Source organism: Scyliorhinus torazame, chromosome 7 (genome assembly GCF_047496885.1).
Source record: "Scyliorhinus torazame isolate Kashiwa2021f chromosome 7, sScyTor2.1, whole genome shotgun sequence".
Taxonomy (NCBI): domain Eukaryota; kingdom Metazoa; phylum Chordata; class Chondrichthyes; order Carcharhiniformes; family Scyliorhinidae; genus Scyliorhinus; species Scyliorhinus torazame.
The window spans coordinates 21575860-21601478 of NC_092713.1; the positions used below are offsets into that span (position 1 = coordinate 21575860).

The 25619-nt window shown below is 51.1% G+C and overlaps 1 protein-coding gene across 2 annotated transcripts in view; it reads right to left on the reverse strand.

Annotated features, from left to right (window-relative positions):
• Positions 1-25619, reverse strand: part of ak5 (adenylate kinase 5) — a 123480-nt gene that overhangs the window by 10269 nt on the left and 87592 nt on the right. The window contains exons 10-13 of one of the 2 annotated variants that reach the window (XM_072510414.1): positions 23988-24023; positions 13570-13733; positions 8504-8602; positions 6736-6927 (exon numbers count right to left, since the gene is read on the reverse strand). In XM_072510414.1, coding sequence (XP_072366515.1) covers positions 6736-6927; positions 8504-8602; positions 13570-13733; positions 23988-24023 — 491 coding nt within the window. The remainder of the gene's footprint in view (positions 1-6735; positions 6928-8503; positions 8603-13569; positions 13734-23987; positions 24024-25619) is intronic. The other variant, XM_072510415.1, reaches the window with a different exon arrangement.

Below are 25619 nucleotides of genomic sequence, written 5' to 3' on the forward strand. Positions count from 1 at the left end.
TAAAAAGTTTGAAAATGAATCAGGCAAGCCAAAAGGAACTGATCTTGAGCACACAAAGAGTAACTACAGAGCAACAGAATTTACACACAGGCACGGCTGTGAACCCAAAGGACAACTAAACAACACGTTGCAATTCAATGACAAGAAAGTGTTTGAACTTGCAACCACACTTGACAAACTATGCAGTATAGAATGCAATCCAGATGGCAACCGAGCAAGGGACTGTAGGACAGTGTGAAAAACAACTACCATTCGAGATAAAACAGACAAATGCGTATGTAGATCATACCAAGTTCATGCATGATGGCACAAATGCCAGGAAGAAAAAGACATATAGAAAGAGAAAATATCATTCCAACAGTCTAGTAGAGTTGGTCCTTGCTAAAAAAAAAAAAACAGGTAGCAAACAGATTTTTAGGGCAAAGGACACACAAAATCGACACCATAAGCACAGAAAAAAGACCAGGTCAGACAACAAACGTAGTTTGTCGAACACCTGATCGTTTTGAACTGATGCCTTGCTGGTTATGTACCACACTACCACAGTGAAGACTGAGTACAGACTCCATTTGTGGACTAAAACGTTTTTTAAAATTGTTAACTACTGTACAATATCAGTCCTCAATTACATGTAAAGAACATACAATGCTCTTAATACAGATGTGTTTGTAGAAAGCGCCAAACATTTTTTAAAAAAAGGGGATGTAAAGAGTTAACAAGTTAATGATAATGCTTCTTACCACTAGAGGGAACCACAGAACAGTCATATATATATCATGCGACTTTGGGGATTCTGGGAGTTAGAAGATGGCGAGGCACAGGAACAGTTGTGTGTTTGAGAGTTCTGTAGCTAGAGATAGCATAGTTTAATGTAATAACCTTGTACTTTAGGAATGTGAACGAATCTTAGTAGTGTAAATAAATTTCTAGTTTTGTTTAACAAAGCTTAGTGTTCTTTATTCAACACCACGCATCCGAGCCATCCAGGTAAAGCAAAGTCGAGAACACAACACTCTCTACTTCCCTAGTTATACCTGTTCTGTAACCTATTAGAATTCTGTGACTGATTGTGTATATGTGAATCAGATTTTATACATTTTTCAAACAATAAACCCCCTTGAGTGGAGACCTGTTGCTTGTGACATCTTTCAAATGTGACATTAAACCAAGGACCTGTCTTCCCTTGTATAGGTCACGTAAAATATCACATGACACCGGGGTGGCACGGTGGCGCAGTGGTTAGCACTGTTGCTTCATGTCAGCGAGGACCCGTGTTTGAACCCAGCCCCGGGCCACTGTCTGTGTAGTGTTTGCACATTTCGCCCCCACAACCCAAAGGTTTGCAGGGTAGGTGGATTGGCCACGCTAAATTGCCCCTTTAATTGGGAAAAAAAATAATTGGGTATTCTAAATTTATTTTTAAAAATTACATGACACTATTTTAAAGAAAAGTAGAGTTCTCCCCAGTGTCTTGCCCAACATTTACCCCCCCAACCTTACAGCTTTACCCGTAACTGCGGGTGGAGGGGGAACTGAGCCAGATTGCCATTCTGCTCATAATTACTTACCTTGAAATTCATCCGCTCCTATTTCACCTGTCCTTGGAACTCTGGCCAGGCAGGCTCAGCGGAGCACCACTGGGCTCGCAAGGCCTACGGGGGAGGGGGGGGGGGGGCAGCACAGTTGGAGGTAAGGACGCCACGCTCCCTTTTACATGGCACTAGCTGCTGTACAGCAGGTAAGTTTAAAGGTCCAGCCACTGAGAAGCAAGGGACTCAGAGTGAGTGTATAAGGCAAGTGGGCAGAATTGGAAGTGGGGGTGGTGGCAGTATAGTCATGTTGACCCATGGGGGGGGGGGGGGGGGGGGGGGGGGCGGGGAAGAAGGGGATGATTAGTACAATATTAAACACGTGGCTACAGGGATGGTGCAGGCGGGAGGGATTCAGATTTCTGGATAACTGGGGCTCTTTCTGGGGAAGGTGGGACCTCTACAGACAGGATGGTCTACATCTGAACCTGAGGGGCACAAATATCCTGGGGGGGGAGATTTGTTAGTGCTCTCTGGGGGGCTTTAAACTAATGCAGCAGGGGCATGGGAACCTGGATTGTAGTTTTAGGGTACGGGAGAATGAGAGTATAGAGATCAGGAGCACAGATTTGACGGCGCAGGAGGGGGCCAGTGTGCAGGTAGGTGGTTTGAAGCGTGTCTACTTCAATGCCAGGAGTATACAAAATAAGGTAGGGGAACTGGCAGCATGGGTTGGTACCTGGGACTTCGATGTTGTGGCCATTTCGGAGACATGGATAGAGCAGGGACAGGAATGGATGTTGCAGGTTCCGGGGTTTAGGTGTTTTAGTAAGCTCAGAGAAGGAGGCAAAAGAGGGGGAGGTGTGGCGCTGCTAGTCAAGAGCAGTATTACGGTGGCGGAGAGGATGCTAGATGGGGACTCATCTTCCGAGGTAGTATGGGCTGAGGTTAGAAACAGGAAAGGAGAGGTCACCCTGTTGGGAGTTTTCTATAGGCCTCCAAATAGTTCTAGGGATGTAGAGGAAAGGATGGCGAGGATGATCCTGGACAAGAGCGAAAGTAATGGTAGTTATTATGGGAGGCTTTAACTTTCCAAATATTGACTGGAAAAGATATAGTTCGAGTACATTAGATGGGTAGTTTTTTGTACAGTGTGTGCAGGAGGGTTTCCTGACACAATATGTTGACAGGCCAACAAGAGGCGAGGCCACGTTGGATTTGGTTTTGGGTAATGAACCTGGCCAGGTGTTGGATTTGTAGGTAGGAGAGCACGTTGGGGACAGTGACCACAATTTGGTGACATTTACGCTAGTGATGGAAAGGGATAAGTATACACCGCAGGGCAGGAGTTATAGCTGGGGGAAGGGCAATTATGATGCCATTAGACGTGACTTGGGGGGGATAGGTTGGAGAAGTAGACTGCAGTGTTGGGCACACTGGATAAGTGGAGCTTGTTCAAGGATCAGCTACTGCGTGTTCTTGATAAGTACGTACCGGTCAGGCAGGGAGGAAGGCTTAGAGCGAGGGAACCGTGGTTTACCAAAGAAGTGGAATCTCTTGTTAAGAGGAAGAAGGAGGCCTATGTGAAGATGAGGTGTGAAGTTTCAGTTGGGGCGATGGATAGTTACAAGGTAGCGAGGAAGGATCTAAAGAGAGAGCTAAGACGAGCAAGGAGGGGACATGAGAAGTATTTGGCAGGTAGGATCAAGGAAAACCCAAAAGCTTTCTATAGGTATGTCAGGAATAAGCGAATGACTAGGGTAAGAGTAGGACCAGTCAAGGACAGGGATGGGAAGTTGTGTGTGGAGTCTGAAGAGATAGGCGAGATACTAAATGAATATTTTTCATCAGTATTCACTCAGGAAAAAGATAATGTTGTGGAGGAGAATGCTGAGACCCAGGCTATTAGAATAGATGGCATTGAGGTACGTAGGGAAGAAGTGTTGGCAATTCTGGACAGGCTGAAAATAGGTATGTCCCCGGGGCCTAATGGGATTTATCCTAGGATTCTCTGGGAGGCCAGGGAAGAGATTGCTGGACCTTTGGCTTTGATTTTTATGTCATCATTGGCTACAGGAATAGTGCCAGAGGACTGGCGGATAGCAAATGTGGTCCCTTTGTTCAAAAAGGGGAGCAGAGACAACCCCGGCAACTATAGACCGGTGAGCCTCACGTCTGTAGTGGTTAAAGTCTTGGAGGGGATTATAAGAGACAAGATTTATAATCATCTAGATAGGAATAATATGATCAGGGATAGTCAGCATGGCTTTGTAAAGGGTAGGTCATGTCACAAACCTTATCGAGTTCTTTGAGAAGGTGACTGAACAGGTAGACGAGGGTAGAGCAGTTGATGTGGTGTATATGGATTTCAGTAAAGCGTTTGATAAGGTTCCCCACGGTAGGCTATTGCAGAAAATACGGAGGCTGGGGATTGAGGGTGATTTAGCGATGTGGATCAGAAATTGGCTAGCTGAAAGAAGACAGAGGGTGGTGGTTGATGGGAAATGTTCAGAATGGAGTTCAGTTACAAGTGGCGTACCACAAGGATCTGTTCTGGGGCCGTTGCTGTTTGTCATTTTTATCAATGACCTAGAGGAAGGCGCAGAAGGGTGGGTGAGTAAATTTGCAGACGACACCAAAGTCGGTGGTGTTGTCGACAGTGAGGAAGGATGTAGCAGGTTACAGAGGGACATAGATAAGCTGCAGAGCTGGGCTGAGAGGTGGCAAATGGAGTTTAATGTAGAGAAGTGTGAGGTGATTCACTTTGGAAGGAATAACAGGAATGCGGAATATTTGGCTAATGGTAAAGTTCTTGGAAGTGTGGATGAGCAGAGGGATCTAGGTGTCCATGTACATAGATCCCTGAAAGTTGCCACCCAGGTTGATAGGGTTGTGAAGAAGGCCTATGGAGTGTTGGCCTTTATTGGTAGAGGGATTGAGTTCTGGAGTCAGGAGGTCATGTTGCAGCTGTACAAAACTCTGGTACGGCCGCATTTGGAGTATTGCGTACAGTTCTGGTCACCGCATTATAGGAAGGACGTGGAGGCTTTGGAGCGGGTGCAGAGGAGATTTACCAGGATGTTGCCTGGTATGGAGGGAAAATCTTATGAGGAACGGCTGATGGACTTGAGGTTGTTTTCGTTGGAGAGAAGAAGGTTAAGAGGAGACTTAATAGAGGCATACAAAATGATCAGGGGGTTAGATAGGGTGGACAGTGAGAGCCTTCTCCTGCGGATGGAAATGGCTGGCACGAGGGGACATAGCTTTAAACTGAGGGGTAATAGCTATAGGACAGAGGTCAGAGATAGGTTCTTTACGCAAAGAGTGGTGAGGCCGTGGAATGCCCTACCGGCAACAGTAGTGAACTCGCCAACATTGAGGGCATTTAAAAGTTTATTGGGTAAGCATATGGATGATAATGGCATAGTGTAGGTTAGATGGCTTTTGTTTCGGTGCAACATCGTGGGCCAAAGGGCCTGTACTGCGCTGTATCGTTCTATGTTCTATTACCCAGAAGCGGTTTTAATTCTAACTTTATTTCTAACTTTCCGGACAAATGTGAGGTAATGCATTTTGGAAGGTCTAATGCAGGTAGGGAATATACAGTGAATGGTAGAACCCTCAAGAGTATTGAAAGTCAAAGAGATCTAGGAGTACAGGTCCACAGGTCACTGAAAGGGGCAACACAGGTGGAGAAGGTAGTCAAGAAGGCATACGGCATGCTTGCCTTCATTGGCCGGGGCATTGAGTATAAGAATTGGCAAGTCATGTTGTAGCTGTATAGAACCTTAGTTAGGCCACACTTGGAGTAGAGTGTTCAATTCTGGTCGCCACACTACCAGAAGGATGTGGAGGCTTTAGAGAGGGTGCAGAAGAGATTTACCAGAATGTTGCCTGGTATGGAGGGCATTAGTTATGAGGAGCGGTTGAATAAACTCGGTTTGTTCTCACTGGAACGAAGGAGGTTGAGGGGCGACCTGATAGAGGTATACAAAATTATGAGGGGCATAGACAGAGTGGATAGTCAGGGACTTTTTCCCAGGATAGAGGGGTCAATTACTAGGGGGCATAGGTTTAAGGTGAGAGGGGCAAGGTTTAGAGTGGATGTACGAGGCAAGTTTTTTACGCAGAGGGTAGTGGGTGCCTGGAACTCGCTGCCAGAGGAGGCAGTGGAAGCAGGGACGATAGTGACATTTTATGGGCATCTTGACAAATACATGAATAGGATTGGAATAGAGGGATACGGACCCCGGAAGTGTAGAAGATTGTAGTTTAGTCGGGCAGCATGGTCGGCATGGGCTTGGAGGGCCGAAGGGCCTGTTCCTGTGCTGTACATTTCTTTGTTCTTGTTCTTGTTCTTTTTCTGACTACCTGTTTTTGGAGGACATGGGATCCATCTGAAGTTTGTGATTTAAATCACATTTTCGGACAGCTGCAGGCCAATTGCCCATCGGGGGTTTGAACTTCCCAGACAATTGCCGAACAATCCTTAACTGGAAATCTCCGGCTGTGGGGAGGGGGGGTGGGGGGTGGGGGGTGGGGGGGGGAGCTCCCCCAATGTACCTTTGGGGTATCCCCCAGATACGCTGTCCTGGAGTTTGGGATCATGATCACCTTGCAGTTTGTGTGTGCAAATTGGCTGCCACAATTTCTACATTCCGACCTCAGAATTTGTTGTGAAGAAACTGATGTACCCGGGCTGTGTAAGTCACGGTATAAATGCAAGTTTTAAAAATTTGGATTGAGAAGCAGTCCCCCTTTCATTTGTATCCCGAATGGGTCGGCGGGGGGAGGGAAACGAGCCACCACAAGAATATGGCATTGGTGTCTCGATTATTTCACCTGCTTCGTTTGGCCATGCAAATAGGAGTTTAGACTGCACTTGAAGGCCACAAACCACCACCCCAACGTAGAAATCTACAAAACAGATGAGCTGATCATCATCACTGTGGGACCTTATCTTAATGCGCGGACATTGACTGCTGCTTTTCCATCATTACAGTGATTTCCTTCTGGAAATGTTCTTAATTCCCGTACCAGCCTCCCCGAACAGGCGCCGGAGTGTGGCGACTAGGGGCTTTTCACAGTAACTTCATTTGAAGCCTACTTGTGACAATAAGTGAGTTTAAAAAATTTTTTTAATTGGCTTTGCGACGTCCTGGAGTCAGAGAGTCAATATTTAGATAGTAATCTTTTCGAAGTTTACCTTGCGTATGAGATTGTCCCTTTGGTACTTTTCAACAATTAGCTGAGTTGCTGAGAGGTGGTCTTCGATCTGCTTGGTGACGAGCTCTTCATCGCCAGTGGCGTGGTCACTCTTCCGAGCAGATTTCAAAAGCCGTTGCTTCATCGTGGCTCTGGAAGAGCTCAGGAAAAGCACGAGACTGGGTCGCGCTACCTGGAAGGGAAGAAAGAGCCGGAAAGTTCAATTCGGCAAGAACAAACGGAACGATCTGCAGCGATTGTGACCACGGACTCCCCAAATTGCATCACGGCCCGTGAAGCATAATCACGGTTTGTAATGTGAGAGATGCAGCAGCCACTTTATATACTGAATACTCCCCAAATAACAACAACAAAATCATGTCAAAGTAGTCCATTTGAATGATGTTGGTTGAGGGGTAAAGAGTGGCCAGGAGACGAGGGAGAATTCCCGTGTCCTTCAAAGTAGTGCCATGAAATTTGCCCGAGGGGACAGCCTGCCCTCGGTTCAATGTCTATGTTCACCTGAGGAAGGAGCAGCGCTCCGAAAGCTAGTGATATCGAAACAAACCTGTTGGGACTTTAACCTGGTGTTGTAAGACTTCTTACTGTGCTCACCCCAGTCCAACGCTGGCATCTCCACGTCATGTCTATGTAAAAGACACGGGGTGGGATTCTCCATCGGTGGCTTCGCCGGCAGCGCGGGAATTTCCCGCCGGCGTGGGGGTGCCAACAATGGGAAACCCCATTGGCCGGCTGCCGGGACGGAGGATCCCGCTGCCAGCGGGGGGGGGTGCCACACCAGAAGGCGGGTGAGGCAGGACAGACGATCCTGGCCGCGATGTCTGACAACGCGGCACTTCCCCCAGTACCGCAGGAGAGGTCGGGCTACATTCGGTGTTGGAAGTCTTGCAGTAGAAAATAAAAGTTTGGACCAGTATTCTTATTTCCCAGTTTTTCCTGTTTTTTCCATTCCGGCTGAGACGCGCGCTCGCAGCCCTCGGCCCCCGCCCGCAATGTAACCCAATGAATAAAAGCAAATATCTTCTTATCAGCAACACTGCCATTATTTTCTTTCCCGTTCCAGTTCCAAAGCATAATTCTTACTGAAGGAACACATTGAAGAAACAGCTCTGGATTCTCCCTGCAACATTACTGAGTGAGCTTGAGTAGCAGCTACAGGGAATATGTAGGTTTACAAAGCAAAAGGACATGGCAGCATTGCTAAGGAGTTATTTAGGTAATGATACTCAGAGTGTGACCGGAAGGGACAGAGCTGAAGAGTGGTAGAAACGTAATGGATTATGTAGTTGGAGAGGGGTGGAGGAGGTGGAGCAGAATAGAAGGCCAGGGGGAGGTGGGAGCCAAGGAACGATTGACAAAGATGTCATGGATGCAAAATAAAGTGAGTTAATGGTAGCATTAAGGACTAAAGAAGGTGCTGACCTCTCCTGCTCCACCTTCTCCACTCCCCCTCTCCAACCATATAATCCATCACGTTTCTATCCCTCTTCTGCTCTGAAGAAGGATCATCAGGACTCGAAACATTAACTGTGGGTCTTTCTCCACAGATGCTTCCAGACCTGCTGAGTTAATCCAGCATGTTCTGTTTTTATTTCAGAAGTACAGCATCTGCAGTATTTTGCTTTTATTCTAACGATTAGGAGTTGCTGTTACGCACGTTCCAAGAATGAGTAATGAATTAATATTGGGAACGGCACACCTGCGTCCTCTCCCACTGGGTGGGGATGGGCAGTTAAGTCTCTACTCACCTTCTTCTCAAATTCTTCTGCCTGCTTCAGTTCCCAAGGATAGTCATCAATCAGAATTCCTTTGGCGTCCATGCTAGACATCATGGCATCTTTTATTTTCTCCAGAATAAAAGAAGGTAGAGGTGAAAGGTTAGCGGTACGGCCACAGAAATTCAAGAACAGTTGGCCAAAATAATTTACCACTTGGAAAGTGAACCCCCCCCCCCCCCCCCTCCCCTTTTCTGCCCACTTTTCTCAGGGCTTGCTGGGACAGATCTATGGGAGCTGTCCAATCGCCACGTCTGTGTTTTCACAGTATCAGCAGACCGTTTGGTAACGATCCGAGCCTGATCATCTTAACAGCATCATGTAAAAAACGTGAGCAGCGGCAGATCGCGAAGCTGCTTCTCCATTCAGTATGACCGTGGGTGATTTTGACTCCACACTCCCATCCATTCCCCATAACCCCTTGATTCCCTGGGAAACCTAAAATCCGTCCATCCCAGCCTCGAATAGGCCCAGCAATGGAGCATCCAGAACTCTCTATAAGTGAACATTCACAACCCTCTAAGACCATAAGATGTAGGAGCAGTTGTCGCCCATTCGGCCCATTGAGTCTGCATTTCATGACTGATCTGATATGATAATCCTCAACTCCACTTTCCCGCCTTATCCCCATGCCCCTTGATTCCCTCATTGAATAAAAACTTGCCTATCTCAGCTTTGAACATAGTTCATGAACCAGCCTTTGCAGCTCTCTGCGGTTAAGAATTCCACAAAGGAAATTCCTCCTCATCACTGTCTTAACTGGGTGACCCCTTACTCTGAGATGATGCCCTCTGGTCCTCAACTCTCCCACAAGGGGAAGCATCCTCTCGGCATCTACCCTGTCAAGCCCCTTGAGAATCTTCTATGTCTCAGTCAGGTTGCCGCTCATTCTTCTAAACTCCAATGAGTACAGGCTCAACCTCTCCTCATCAGAAAATCCCTCCATACCCGGGATCAACCTCGTGAACCTTCTCTGGACTGCCTCCAATGCCGGTATATCCTTTGTTAGATAAGGGAGCCAAAACTGTTCACACAATTCCAGTATGGTCCACTAGTGCCTTTTATAGTTTTAGCAGGACTGCCCTATTTTTATACTCCATTCCTTTTGAAATAAAGGCCAACATTCCATTTGCCTCCCCAATTACCCGCTGAACTTGCATGCTCGCATTTTGTGATTTATGCACGAGGAGCCTCACATCCTTCTGTGCAGCAGCTTTCTGCAGTCTTTCTCCATTTAAATAATATTCAGCTTCTTTATTCTTTCCACCCAAGTGCATAACTTCAGATATTCCCACATTATATTCCATCTGCCAAGGTTTTGCTCACTCACTTAACCTGCCTATATCTCTCTCTCTCCAGACTCTTTGTGTTATCCTCACCACTTGCTTTCCCACCTATTTATGTGTCATCCGCAAACTTGGCAATAGTACATTTATTTCCCTCGTCTAAGTAATTAATATATGTTGTAAACAATTGTGGACCAGTCACAGATTCCTGTGGTACTCCACTAGTTAAAGGTTGCCATCCTGAAAATGTGCCTCTAATCCCAACTGCTTTCTATCAGCCAATCCTCTATCCACGCTAATAGACTACATTCAACACCATGATCATAAATGACCAACACTATAAATGAAGACTTCTCATCGGTCTTCACTTAGGAGGAGGGCGTAGGTACAGATTTCAGGAAATGAGACTGTGAGGACCGTGAGCAGTTTGACATCGGAAGTGAGGAGGTATTGGAGGCTTTGAAAGGCTTAAAAATAGACAAATCCCCAGGCCCGGATGAATTGCATTGCAGACTGCTGTGGTAGGGGCTGGTTTAGCACAGTGGGCTAAACAGTTGGCTTGAAATGCAGAACAAGGCCAGCAGCGCGGGTTCGATTCCCGTACTGGCCTCCCCGAACAGGCACCGGAATGTGGCGACTAGGGGCTTTTCACAGTAACTCCATTGAAGCCTACCTGTGACTTAATAAACAATTATTATTAGGTGAGGCCGAAAATTGCAGGGGCTCTGGCGCAAGTTTTAAATTCCTGGCCTGGGGGGGGGGGGTAGTGCCAACGGACTGGAGGACAGCTAATGTTGTTCCACTTTTCAAGAAGGGTGGTAGAGATAAACCAGGGAATTACAGATCAGTGAATCTAATGTCAGTGGTAGGGAAACTATTGGAGAAGGTTCTGAAGGAGAGGATTCATTTACACTTGGAAAGGCACTTGATTAGGGATAGTCAGCATGGCTTTGTCAGGGGGAGGTAATTGCTAACAAATTTGATGGAACTTTTTGATAAAGTGACCAAGTGTGTGGATGAAGGACGTGCTGTTGATGTAGTTTATGAGGATTTTCGCAAAGCTTTTGACAAGGTCCTGATTGAGAAGGTTGAAGCAAATGGAATTCAAGGAAACTTTTCAAGGTGGATCCGAAACTGGCTCAGTAATAGAACACAAAGGGTGGTGGCAGAAGGCTGTTTGAGTAACTGGAGGCCGGTGTCCTGTCTATATTATATATGTGACATCGACAAGAACGTGGGGGGAATAATAAGTAAATTTGCAGATTACACCAAGATTGGTAGGGTGGTTAACAGTGAAGAAAAGGGTGGTAGGTTACAGGAAGATATAAAAGCAAATTACTGTGGATGCTGGAATCTGAAACGAAAGAGAAAATGCTGGAAAATCTCAGCAGGTCTGGCAGCATCTGTAGGGAGAGAAAAGAGCGAACGTTTCGAGTCCGATGACTCTTTGTCAAAGCTAACAGACAGAGAAAGTGGGAAATATTTATACTGTGGAGTGAGAATGAAAGATGAGTCATAGCCACAGAAACCCAGGGAAACCGGGTGCTAATGGCCACAGAAACCAAGGGGAAAGTGTGCTAATGGCAGTCCCCAGAGAGGACAAAAGATGTGAAAGGTCAAACAGCAGAGAAACTAACATCAGAGGATGAACTGTAGATGTGGGGGGAGGGGAAGGGGGAAGCAAAGAGGAGAAAGGTGCAGGAAAGGTGGATAAGATGGGGGGGGGGGGGTAGAATTAAATATATATTAAGAAAGAAAGAAATGGTAAAAGACAGTTAAACTGAAATGGGATGAAAGCAAATGGGTCGAGGTGGGGTAGAGCTGATCATCTGAAGTTGTTGAATTCGATGTTCAGGCCGGAGGGCTGTCGCGCGCCTAACCGGAAGATGAGATGTTGTTCCTCCAGTTTGCGTTCAGCTTCACTGGAACATTGCAGCAGGCCAAGAACAGACATGTGGGCATGGGAGCAGGATCATTTGTTAAAATGGCAAGCAAGATATAGATGGTATTAAGTGAGGTGATGCATTTTGGAAGAAGAAGCAGGACAAGGGAGTGTGTAATAAATAGCAGAACACTAGGAAGCTCAGAGGAACAGATGGATCTCGGGGTACTTGTTCACAGATCTCTGAATGTGGCACAGCAGGTGAATAGGGTAGTTAAAAAGCATATGGGAAACTTGCCTGTATCAGTCGTGGTATAGAATATAAGATCAAGTAGGTTATGTTGAAGCTGTACAGAATGTTGGTGAGGCCACAGCTGGAGTACTGTGTGCAGTTCTGGTCACCTCACTATAGGAAGGAGGTGATTGCACTGGAGGGGGTACAGAGGAGATTCACCAGGATGTTGCCTGGGATGGAGCATCTGATATATAAGGAGATAGGCTCGGGTTGTTTCCTTTAGAGCAGAGACGGCTGAGGGTGGATATGATTGAGGTGTCTAAGATTATGAGGGGTGCATCGCTTTAGGGTGAGGGGCAGGGGATTCCGAGGGGATTTGAGAAACAAAATTACTCAGAGGGTGGTGAGAATCTAGAATGTGCTGCCTGGGAAGGTAGTGGAAGCTGGAAACCTCACAACCTTTAAAAAGCACTTGTGTGAGCACTTGAAACAAAATCACATTCAAGGATATGGGACAAGTGCTGGTGAGTGGGATTAATGTGCGATTAGGGATAGTTACTGTTGGTGCAGACTCGCTGGACCAAAGGGCCTTTTCTGCGCTGTACAACACTATGACTCTATGGGTTCTTATCTTATTAAGTAGCTTTTTGTGTGGTACCTTATCAATCTTATCTGAGTGATGAAATGTCTCCTCATCTCAGTCTTAAATGATCAGCCTCTTATGCGGAGAGTGTGCCTCTGTGTTGTAGACTCTCCAGCGAGGGGAGCAACCTCTCATGGTCTACCCTGCCGAGTCTCTTCAGAATCTTGTATCTTTGAGATCACTTTTCAGCCTTCTGAACTCCAGAGAGTTCTCCCACAAAAGTAGCCCAATTAACCCCCTGCAGGTCATTCAGGCACTTGAGAAGCGTTACTTCAAGATCAAGGACCCTGGGGTGGAAGACAGGCCTGCAGTGAGCTGTTGGCCAGTCAGAGGCTGGGAGTTCTTCTGTACTCATTCACGACACAGGGAAGCACTACATCCACCGAGGCCTCAAATCAAGGAGGGATCTGCCCAGGTAAGTAATAGCGGGCAGGGGGGTAAAGAAATTGTAGGCTGGGGGTTGCCAAGGAGGGAGGTTGGCAGCATGGGTAGAAGGATAACTTTCAGTGGGCCCCCTCTCTCTCCAATGCGGTGTCCCTTAATCAAATATTGATTGACTTTCAGTGAGAGCCCACAACCAAATATACCAGGGCTTGCTTGTCATGCTGCCTGAATGGTAAGCGCCATCCTCACCCCTGCGCTAATACCAGCAGCGATGGGAAGAGACCCCGAGTAGGCATTAATTGGCTACCTCAATTGGCAGCAGGGTAGGAAAGCTGTCCATGGCTTAAATGGGGGTTCTCAGAAGTTGGAAGGGCGAAGTCCTTAACCGTCACCCTCTCGCCCGATTAAATGCTCCACCACCACCAAACCTGCCACAGGGGAGGGCATTCAATTGCTCCAATGGTGTCTGAATGGCCCGTTAAATCTTCAAAGAGAAATGTCAAGCTTTTGTTTGAAAGCAAATCTTCATCCATTCTACTTTTTAAAAGATTAGACTTCAGTTCCACGTTAGGAATCAGTGCTGTTTCAGGATAGCCGGGTTTTACTCACCACAGGCACTAGCTCCCCATGCTCCACGGTTTCCTGTGTCTCTTTTCTCCTGTCTGACCCGACCACCATCGTGTTAAGTAGAATGTCTTGAGCGGACAGGTGGGTGAAGCCATACTCTTCTGCTACCCTCCTGCTCTGAGTTCCCTTCCCAGAGCCCGGACCACCTTAACAGAACCATATGTGAGTCGTTTGAGACATAAACTTGCATGGTCACTGTACCAGTAATTTCGAGGCCGAGCTAATGCTCTGAGGACACAGGTTCAGAAACCACTATCATAGCTGGTGGAATTGAAATCCAATTAATAAATCTGGAATATAAAACTAGTCTCCGTAACGGTGACCATGAAACCACTGTCGATCTGGTTCACCGCTGTCCTTCAGGGAAGGAAATCTGCCGTCCTTGCCTGGTTTGGCCCACATGGGACTCCAGACCCACAGCAATGTGGTTGATTCTTAACCGCCGTCTGAAATGGCCGAGCAAGCCACTCAGTTCAAGGGCAATTAGACAGGGAGGCAGTGGCATAGTGGTATTGTCGCTGGACTAGTAATCCAGAGACTCGGGGTAATGCTCTGGGGACCCGGGTTCGAATCCCAGCAGGGCAGATGGTGAAATTTGAATTCAATAAAAACAATCTGGAATTAAAAATCAAATGGTGACCATGAAACCATTGTCGATTGTCGTAAAAACCCATCTGGTTCACTAATGTCCTTTAGGGATGGAAATCTGCCGTCCTCACCTGGTCTGGCCTACATGTGACTCCAGACCCACAGCAATGCGGTTGATTCTTAAGTCCTCAGGGATGGGCAATAAACGCTGGCACAGCCAGCGATGCCCACATCCCATGACAGCATATTAAAAAAAGTCTTTCTGAGGCAGTGGATGTCAGGAAAGGGTAAGTGACAATGCAGTGATTTATCAACCTACTGCCTGGCCTACTCTTCAGCCTTCAGGCTGTGTCTCTGATGGGTGGGTCTGATGGAGGTCTCTGATGGGGAGTCTCAGGGGGTCTGATGTGGACTCTCTATTAGGAATCTGATGGGGGTCTTTGTTGGGGTCTAATGGGAGGCTGGGAGGGCAGGATTTGGGTTGTGGGGGGAGTGGACCCTCCGATGGTCTTTGGGAGCACCTACGTTACGTATTTATAATCTTGACCCACCGCAGGGTCCACCGCGTCAGGGTCACAGTTGAATTTCCTTGCATCAATCTACATCTGGGTGAATCTCGGCCGAGAGGGCCGCAGTATCACTGGGACATGGAGAATCGGGCTTCTAGCCCGTTCATAGGTTGAAAATGGGGTCAAAAGACATACTTGCATCCCCCCCGCCAATGTGGGGAGTGTAACTCGCAGCTGCCATTGGCGGGGGACCAGGGCATCAGAACGGGATCGGTGCCCGGTGCCAGTGCCGTTTTTAGCCTGCCGCTCGGTTCTCCGCCGAGTCGGGAACCCCGCTACCGGCGACGGGCAGCGGAGAATGTACCCCGCTGTGTCACTGATCAGAAATATTCTAATTGTCAGTGTTCCAGAATTTTACGGTGCTGTGTTAGTAATGAATGGATCACGGCGGCCACTGAAGGTGTCTGGGTGTATGGAGCAGACAGACAAACCCATTACCACTTTCCTTCCTGGGGACATTAACAAATATTGTGCAGTTGTTAAATTTATTCTTTCATGGGATGTGGGTCTCACTGGCAAGGTCAGAAATTGTGGCCCCTCCCTACTCGTACTTGGATTGAGTGGTTTACTAGGGCCACTGCACAGGGCAGTCAGCACTCAACCAGTGGATTTTCTGCCCCAAAAAGTGTGACATTATGGATTATGTCTAGCACATGAAGGGTTATGTAATACTCTAAGCGACCACTAGATGGAGCCGGGGAGCTGACCTATAAAAAGGAATGCCTCTCAGGCTTCTGGGAGAGGGTGTGAGGCAAGTATAAAGAGCTAGAGAGAATAGGAGCAGAACAGAGAACAACTTAAGATGGAGTGCATGAGACAGGTGTTGGTATAGTGTAGATTGTAGTTTAGTTATAATATTGTTTGTTTTAAGAATAGTGATCGAACTGAATAAAAAGTAGTGTAATAAATTTAGCTTTGTTTATTAGACTTGGCTTTTTGTAGTCTTTGTGTCCACTACGGAATCCATCCTGAGTAATAGCAGGACAAAAAGACCACAAAAAGGGCAGGGTTTTTTATGACAATCGATGATGCTGAGGCCAGCTTTATATTCCAGATTTATTAATTTAATTTAAATTCCACCAGCTGCCCTGGTGGGTATTGCACCCACGTCCCCAGGCTATTAGCCTGGGCATTGGATTATATGTTCAGTGATGATACCGCCATCTCCCCATTTTGCAACACAATTCTCTCACTGTTTCATTCATTGGTAGCGAGTATTGCCTCCAAGCCCAGTCTTACAGGCTGAGGCTTTTATTCTGTTGCAGGTGGCAGAAAGAATACTGCAACTATGTTCATAGAATCATAGAATTTACAGGGCAAAAGGAGGCCATTCGGCCCATCAAGTCTGCACTGGCCCTTGGAAAGAGCACCCTACTTAAGCCCACACATCCACCCTATCCCTGTAACCCCACTGGCCTCAGCATCATCGATTGTCATAAAAAACCCTGCCCTTTTTGTGGTCTTTTTGTCCTGCTATTACTCAGGATGGATTCCGTAGTGGACACAAAGACTACAAAAAGCCAAGTCTAATAAACAAAGCTAAATTTATTACACTACTTTTTATTCAGTTCGATCACTATTCTTAAAACAAACAATATTATAACTAAACTACAATCTACACTATACCAACACCTGTCTCATGCACTCCATCTTAAGTTGTTCTCTGTTCTGCTCCTATTCTCTCTAGCTCTTTATACTTGCCTCACACCCTCTCCCAGAAGCCTGAGAGGCATTCCTTTTTTTGGACACTAAGGGCAACTTAACATGGCCAGTCCACCTAACATGCACATCTTTGCACTTGTGGGAGGAAACCGCAGCACCCGGAGGAAACTCACACAGACACGGGGAGAACGTGCCGACTCCGCACAGAGAGTGACCCAGCGGGGAATCGAACCTGGGACCCTGGAGCTGCGAAGCTGACCGCTGTGCTTCTGTGCCGCCCTGTTCTTGAGGTAGGAGCATTTGTTAGGCCCCTAAGACCCGAGAGCTATTACTGGTTGCGTCATCTGATACTGTGGCGTAATCATGTAAAAATTAATAGTTTAGATTGCAATTGGTTTGAATTAAGGTGAGGGCGGAAGGAAGAACACCTTTCAGATGAGGCGTTAAAGACCTGTCGGCCCTCTTAGGTAGATGGAAAGATCCCACAGCCACTATTTGAAGAGCAGCGCGGAATTCTTCCCAGTCTCTTGGCCAATACTTATCCCTCAACCCAAATCCCTAAATATCACTTAAAAGAAAGAAAAATACCGAGGACGTGGAAAATCTGGGGCGTCATTCTCCGACCCCCCGCCGGGTCGGAGAATGGCCGTTGGCCGCCGTGAATCCCGCCCCCGCCCCCGCCGAAGTCTCCGAAGGAAGAAAAGTCGGCGGGGCGTTAATGGCGCCGCTGCCGCGGAGAATGTCACGGGTCTGCGCAAGGCAGCCGATTTTCGGCCTGCCGATATTCTCCCTTCCGGATGGGCCGAAGTCCCGTCGACGTGATGACCGTTCACGTCGACGTGAATCAAACCTCCTTTTCATCGGCGTGACCCGGTGCTCCAGGCTCACGCCGACCAGCGAGGAGGTGAGTGACGGCCTGGGGGGTTGGCTCTGGGCAGGAAATGGCGTGGCCGCAGACTGATTGCCTGAGGAGAGGTGTGTCTCGGCTTGTGTGTGTGTGTGTGCGGCGGGGGGGGGGGGGGGGGGGGGTTAGAGTAGGCTGGGCTCCGGGGGAGTGCCGGGAGGGGGTCCGTGCCGGGGTGGAGGTTGGGGGTTGTGGAGGGGGTCCGTGCCGGGGTGGAGGTTGGGGGTTGGGGAGGGGGTCCGTGCCGGGGTGGAGGTTGGGGAGGGGGGGGGGGGTCCGTGCCGGGGTGGGTGATGGGAGGGCAAATGAGTTGGTCCACCTGGCCAGGTGCCAGCCTCCAACAGTTGGACCCATGCGGTCCATGCCACCTGGCTGGGGGGAGGAGGGGATATGGGCAATGATGACATGTCGTCGTTCCCCTCCCCCCCACCAGGCCGTCATGTTTTCAGACCATCCAGCGATGTTGGCCGCCGTGGTGGCAGCCGCTCATGTCTATGTTGCCCTGGATGAGGAGGAGGAGGAGGAGGAGCGTGCCAGAGAGGCGGCGCAGGCTGCCGCAGAGGGGCAGGCGGCAGCCGCCCAGGCTGCAGGGACACCTGACCGACAGGACGAGGAGGGGGAGGAGGACGTCGCGGCCCCACGGCAACGGAGGCACCCGAGGGCGCCCCGTGTGTACCGGCCCCGGCAGTCATACCAGGACCTCACGGACCGGGAATGCAGGAGGAGACTCCGGATGAGCCGGGAAACCGTGGCACACATCTGCCACCTGCTGGCACACCTGTCACCGCGTGGCACTGGCGGGGGACACCCTCTCCCCGTGTCCGTCAAGGTTACGGTGGCCCTGAACTTTTATGCAACGGGGTCATTCCAGGCACCGAGTGGGGACCTGTCCGGCATATCGCAGACATCGGTGCATCGGTGCATCCGGGCAGTGACAGATGCCCTTTATGCCATGGCGCACCGCTACATCCGCTTCCCCGTGGACCGGGCCAGCCAAGATGCCCGGGCCGTGGGCTTCTCTGCCGTTGCCGGGTTCCCCATGGTCCAGGGCGCGATCGATGGGATGCACGTCGCCGTGCGGCCACCTGCAGATAACAGGGCCGTGTTCACTAATAGGAAGGGGACCTATTCGATGAACGTACAGGTGGTCTGCGACCACCGCATGATGATCCTGCACGTCTGCGCCCGTCACCCAGGCAGTGTACACGACTCATTCGTGTTGTCGCGGTCATCCATCCCCGGCATGTACGAGGGACGCCATCCCCGGCTGAGGGGCTGGTTGCTGGGCGACAGGGGCTACCCATTGCGATCGTGGCTGATGACGCCTATACGGAGGCCACGCAATGAGGCGGAGAACCGCTACAATGATGCCCATGTAGCGACAAGGGGAGTGATCGAGAGGTGCTTTGGCGTGCTGAAGATGCGTTTCAGGTGCCTGGACCTCTCTGGGGGCGCCCTCCAGTATCGGTCAGATAGGGTCGGCCGCATCATTGTGGTGTGCTGCGTCCTGCACAACATAGCCCAGCAGAGGGGCGATGTGCCGCAGGCAGAGGAGGGCGGAGTGGAGGAGCAGCAGGAAGAGGCCCAGTCCTCCCCAGATGAGGGGGATGGGGCAATGGTCAGGGCAGACGGGATAGACACAGACGGGTGGCTGTCCACCGTTACCGGCTGGCCCAGCGGGCACGGGACAGACTGATAGACGCCCGCTTCACTGACTAGATGGGCGTGGGAATCGGGTAGTATGGCCACAGACCGCACACCATAACAACAGCCGACCACCCACACCCCCCACCCATCCACCCACCCAGCACCCTCACCCCCCTCCCCAACCCCACACACCCCACCCGCATGCACACCACCCCCCCACTCCCAATTGCCGATCCACCGGCGGCACAACGGGCCGGGCTCACCCAGTTGCGGGTGGACGCGTGTCTATCGCAGGCCATGGAGAATGATGACAACCCGCCTCCGATGAGCTCCTGGCTCTACATCGTTGGACTATGTCTGACCCATGGCCACAGTACCACCATCCACCCGGACCATCCCTGCATGCGGCTGTGACACTGCAGCGCACGGTCCCGTCCTCTGCCCGGGGGATGTTGATGGCGGCCCAGGGGGAAGGGGGCAGACTCACCTGGGGCTGAGGTAAGACCACCCCTCACACACACACTTGCGCTCAACGTACATGACACCCCCCGCACACTTTGGACAGAGCACAAAGGCAGCTTCGGTAGGTGTAACAATGACTTTAATAACCAAAGGAGTTCATGCACGTGCCCTAGCGCCTAAAACTCATCTGTGCCCTGCACCCGTGCCAACTTACTCAGTGTCTAATTGTTTGGCCTTACGGGCCCTTTGACTACGTCTACGTGGTTCCCCAGACGGTACAGCAGAACTGGAGGTGGACTCCTGTGATTCCTGCCCTCTGACACTGGATCCCTTTGGCGGCCGTTTCCTGGGGCGTCCTGGCCTAGATGGGCCAGGCTGCGGCCCGGGCGACTGGGATGGCGAGCTGCCAGCCTGTCCTGCCCGTTGCCCACCCGATGCACCTGGGACGGAAGGGGGGGAGTCCGAGGTGTCGCGGTGTACCGGGACCTCCCCTACAGAGGGAGCCGGGACGGACCACACCACCTCCTCCTCCCTTGGGGTGCCCGATGGCCCCCAGGCCTCTACATGGGTGGGGGATGCGAACGGACTGGCCATCCGACGCGCCCCCGACATCTGGCGCTGCCAGTCCTGGAGGCCCGTGCTGGTATCGACAGGGGTCTGCAGGTTTGCAGCCATGGAGCCCAGGGGGTTGTCGAACCCCGTCTGCGACAGTGCGACGCCAGCTCGCACATGGCCACTGGCGCCGATGCCCTCAGCGATGGCCTGCTGAGACTGGGCCATGGCCTGCAGAGACTGGGCCATGGCCTGCAGAGACTGGGCTATGGCCTGCAGAGACTGGGCCATGGCCTGCTGAGACTGGGCTATGGCGTTGAGCGCCTCTGCCATCTGGCGCTGGCACTGGCTCATGGCCTCCTGTGAGAGGGCAGCCATTTCCTGGGCCACAGACGCCGCCTGCACGGAAGGCCCCAGGCCTCGCAAACCGTTCCCCATGTCTGACACCGTCGCACCCATTGCCTCCACCGCGGACGCCACCCGTGCGGTGTCAGCCTAGGTGGCACGCATGACCGGGACCACTCCCAGCTCCTGGACGCGGGTGGACTCCTCCACCTGCGACCGCAGCCGCCGCAAGCCACCCGTCACCCTATTCGCTCGTCTCCGTGTCGGTGGTTGCATCGGATCTATGTGTGGGTGTGGTAACTGCAGGAACCCGGGATCCATCTGGGCGGCAGATGTTCGCTTGGCCTGGGCTGCCCTCCGACCGCCCGGTCCCTCTGCTGCTCCTACCTCCACCTGCTGTACCGGGACGGCTGTGTTGTGCGCACCAGTGAGTGTACCAGACGCCTCATCACTAAAGTGCCCAACCGTGGTGAGTGTTTCTGCGATGGTGGAGGGTGTTGGTGACAGCAGTGGCGTTGTGTCGTGCTCTTCGTCCCACTCTGAGTCCATGGCACTTTGGGGTGGGGGTTCGTCTCCACCCATCCACTCTGAGTCACTGTCCGGTATTTCGTCTTCCCGGGTAGGGGTGTCCTGGGTAGTGGTGTCCCGGGTAGGGGTGTCCCGGGTAGGGGTGTCCTGGGTAGTGGTGTCCCGGGTAGGGGTGTCCTGGATAGTGGTGTCCTGGGTAGTGGTGTCCTGGCTCGGATGTGACGGGGGCCTGTGGCTGCCCCCCTCATCGCTGGGTGGTCGCTCCCGCACGTGGCGGGGGTGTCGTCTCCCTGTTGCTCCAGGTCTCTCCGTCTCCCGTGGTCTCCGAGGGGCAACCTGCGGGCGTCGCATGCTGGAGGGTTCGGGTCTCTCCGTCTCCCGTGGTCTCCGAGGGGCATCCTGCGGGCGTCGCATGCTGGAGGGTTCGGGTCTCTCCGTCTCCCGTGGTCTCCGAGGGGCATCCTGCGGGCGTCGCATGCTGGAGGGTTCGGGTCTCTCCGTCTCCCGTGGTCTCCGAGGGGCATCCTGCGGGCGTCGCATGCTGGAGGGTGCGGGTCTCTCCGTCTCCCGTGGTCTCCGAGGGGCATCCTGCGGGCGGTCTGCATCTGCGGGGATGGGTGCCTGGACGTTTGGTCCTGCGATACACAATGAAGCATGCATGGTTAGACATCAGGCAGTGATCAGGTGATACGGGAGAGGGGGATATAGGGGAGGGGGGATATGGGGACGGGCTGTTGGTGGCTCACTTGCTCGTGGGGCCCCGACCTCTGCATCAGCAACCTCCCGGTCCTCAGGTCCGCCAGCCAGTTCCAGGGCCCTTTCCTCGTGTACGGTCAGTGGCCTCTCATCAGCGGGCCCTCCTCCAGTCCTCACATGCTCCCTATTGTTGTGTGCGCGCTTCTCCTGGGGGGGGGGGGGGTTGGCAGGGGTAAAAGGCAACAGTGTTAGGCAGGTATATGAATGCACGCCATCGGTTGCGCGTGCATTGCAGAGGTTAAGGTTAGGGCTGGATTCACTTGGGGATATGGGGGAGGGGGGGATATGGGGGAGGGGGGGAATATGGGGGATATGGGGGAGGGGGGGAATATGGGGGATATGGTGGAGGGGGGATATGGGGGAGGGGGGATATGGGGGAGGGGGGATATGGGGGAGGGGGGGATATGGGGGAGGGGGGGATATGGGGGATATGGGGGATATGGGGGAGGGGGGATATGGGGGAGGGGGGATAATGGGGGAGGGGGGAATATGGGGGATATGGGGGAGGGGGGGATATGGGGGAGGGGGGGATATGGGGGAGGGGGGAGGGGGGGATATGGGGGAGGGGGGGATATGGGGGAGGGGGGGATATGGGGGAGGGGGGATATGGGGGAGGGGGGGATATGGGGGATATGGGGGACGCTCACCCTGCCTGCTCTGACGAGGTCGTTCACCTTCTTGTGGCACTGGGTGCCTGTCCGTGGTGTTAGGGCCACAGCGGTGACGGCCTCTGCCACCTCCCTCCACAGACGCCGGCTGTGGCGTGGGGCAACTCTGCGGCCGTGCCCGGGATACAGGGCGTCCCTCCTCTGCTCCACCGCATCCAGGAGCGCCTCCACATCGCGTGACTCGAACCTCGGGGCTGAGCGACGGCCAGCCATCAAGTCGGGTGTTGCGGTCGGCTGTTCCGGTCGGGTGGGGGGGAGCTGCGCGGCCTTATGAGCCGTCACGCCGTGCAGCGCGTATGACGCTGCACGGCGTGAACCACTGCGCAAGCGCGGATCCCGTTACGTCGCTGCTAGCCCATTTCGGGCCGCAGACTATCGGCCCATTTTTATGACGTGACGCAAGTGGGATTTGCGCCGTTTTTTGCGCCGATCGGCGGAGTTTCCGCCGATAACGGAGAATTTCGCCCCTGGAATCTGAACAGAAAATGCGGGAAACGCTCAGCAGATCTGGCAGCATCTGTGGATCAAGAAACGGGTCGTCCCATGAACTGAAACGGTAACTCTCGTTTCTCCCGCCACAGATGCTGCCCAGAACTGCTGAGTGTTTCCAACAATTTCTGTTTTGATTTTATTTCAAAGGAAAGCTGGTCGTTATCACAGTGGTCATTTTGGGATCTTGCTGTGCGTAGCCCCGGCTGTCACGTTTCCCTACGACAGTGGCTAGTTGACAAAAAAAAATGTACTTCCTTGCTTGTGAAGCGCTTTGCGGCGTCCTGGTGTCGTGAACGGAATTGGCCGGGATTCTCCATTGGCCGACAGCGAAATCGGGAAATGCGATTGGGCGGATAATAGCTTCCGACGGCAAAATGACGCCAAATCGCGATTCGCTGTCACCTAAAAAACGGCATCAATGCGTTTCATTCCGCACGTATAGTAGACACCGTTTACTTGTCAGGGGCTGTTTAGCACAGGGCTAAATCGCTCGCTTTGAAAGCAGACCAAGGCAGGCCAGCAGCACAGTTCGATTCCTGTACCAGCCTCCCCGAACAGGCGCCGGAATGTGGCGACTAGGGGCTTTTCACAGTAACTTCATTTGAAGCCTACTTGTGACAATAAGCGATTTTCATTTTCATTAGCGGTCCCGGCACGGTATTCTCCGGGGCCTCCACGATTCTCCGCCTGCGATAGGCTGAGTTCCCGGCAGCGCGGTTCACTTGTGCTTTTTAAAAATTGTGAAACCGGCGTGGCGGCTGCTGCGGGGGAGGGGGGTTTAGTAGGGGGTGGCCAGGAGGTGGGCTGTGGGGTTGGGGTGGACGGCATGGAACACCATTGCCGCAGCCAGCAATGCAGCCATGCAGCTGTGCATATCGCTAACAGCCCACTTTGAACTTAGGGCCATGGGGCGTATAGGTGTCCCCCCAGGACACCCCCCTCCCCTGGGTGCCCTCTGGCCCCAGCTGGCCCCCCAGCTGTATGGGCGCGCTCCAGCACAACCAGAGCCAACTTTTCGGGGAGTGTAATGTGTATGTGCGGCCGCAGCTTGTCAGCCTCCCGAGTGTCAATCACGGACTCGGCGAATCCCGGAACATTTTACAGTGGAATTGATTGTGTTCCACGTGGTACTGGTGCAGTCTGCATCATACAACTTAAGAATGTGTTGGCTGGTACAATTAGCCAGTCCCAAGTAACAGGAGAGTCGGGAGGGTAAATGCTCCTTACCAATAACAAAGATGATTTTGGTTTGCTTCAAATTTTCTGCGAAAAGAAAAAAATGGTTAAAAGAAAAATCAATTCGCAAACAGGCTGGAGAAGCGGTGTCTCTGAGCTTCCTTCACACTTCAGATTTTGTGGCTAAGACAAAATAGATAAATAAAACGAAGTAGGAGACTAACTGTCTTTGGGTAATTTTATATGAATCACATTTCCACTCATGGTTGCATTTTAATACCAAATTCCTGATGAGTAAACTTTTATTGCCTTCGGTATGGGTGATTACAGAATTTGCTTGATAGATGATGAGGAAAAGTCTACAACGAGGCGGTGAGTGGGCAGAAGAGTAGGATTTGTGTTGCTACGCAGAGTGGAGAGCGGGAGATCGCCAAGGCTAAGGGCCAAGTGCTGGTAAATGGGATTAGTATTTGATGGTGGGCCGAAGGGCCTGTTTCTGTGCTGTGTGACTCTCGAGATCAATACTGATTTACTGGTGAATGTTTCTCTACTGTGACAACTCCCTCTACTCAACCTTTGGAATAAGAGCTAAAGACGGGCTTGTTCGGTGAATTGGACATTCTGAATTCTCCCTCCGTGTCCCCGAACAGGCGGCGGAGTGTGGGGCGACTAGGGGCTTTTCACAGTAACCTCATTGCAGTGTTAATGTAAGCCTACTTGTGACAATAATGACGATTATTATTATTAAGTTGTCCAGGAGTGATGTCAGGAAGCACTTCTCCACTGACAAGGTCGAGGAAATCTGGGATTCCCTTCCCATCGAAATCAGAGTGAGGCAAGGGGACAAAGTAAAAGTTTCAGATCGGAGATTGAATGATTTTTATGGGAAGGGTAATTGATAGATCTATCCTTATGCATAGGGTTAGAAGTGACTTTTAACCCAAAAAGCACTTCGGATGTCCTGAGGTTGTGACAAAAAGGCCCCTCCCATCGTTCTATTGGATCACGATTGCTCTGTTGCTCCCTCTATACACCTGCTTTTGATCCATATTCTGTGGTTAGCTCACAGAAATCTATCAATCTCACTCAAAAACTTCAATGGACCCTTTGTCCAGTGCTTTTTGTGGAGGAAGCGATTTCCAGGTTTCTAATATTCATCATGCAATGTTCTCTGCCACAATGCAATGTAGGTACAAGACCCATGAATCATTTTAAAAGTGAATTATGTAATTGGCAGGGTTTGTGAGCAGACATTTTATAGATTATTATAGAATTTACAGTGCAGAAGGAGGCCATTTGGCCCATCGAGTCTACACCAGCCCCCGGAAAGAGCACCCTACCCAAGGTCAACACCTCCACCCTATCCCCATAACCCAGTAACCCCACCCAACACTAAGGGCAATTTTGGACACTAAGGGCAATTTATCATGGCCAATCCACCTAACCTGCACATCTTTGGACTGTGGGAGGAAACCGGAGCACCCGGAGGAAACCCACGCACACACGGGGAGGATGTGCAGACTCCGCACAGACAGTGACCCAAGCCAGAATCGAACCTGGGACCCTGGAGCTGTGAAGCAATTGTGCTATCCACAATGGTACCGTGCTGCCCACGGTAGCATTGTTTTGGTACGGAGAGTGGAGAGGGAGATCCATACACGTTTCCTGGTGCATAGCTTGCTT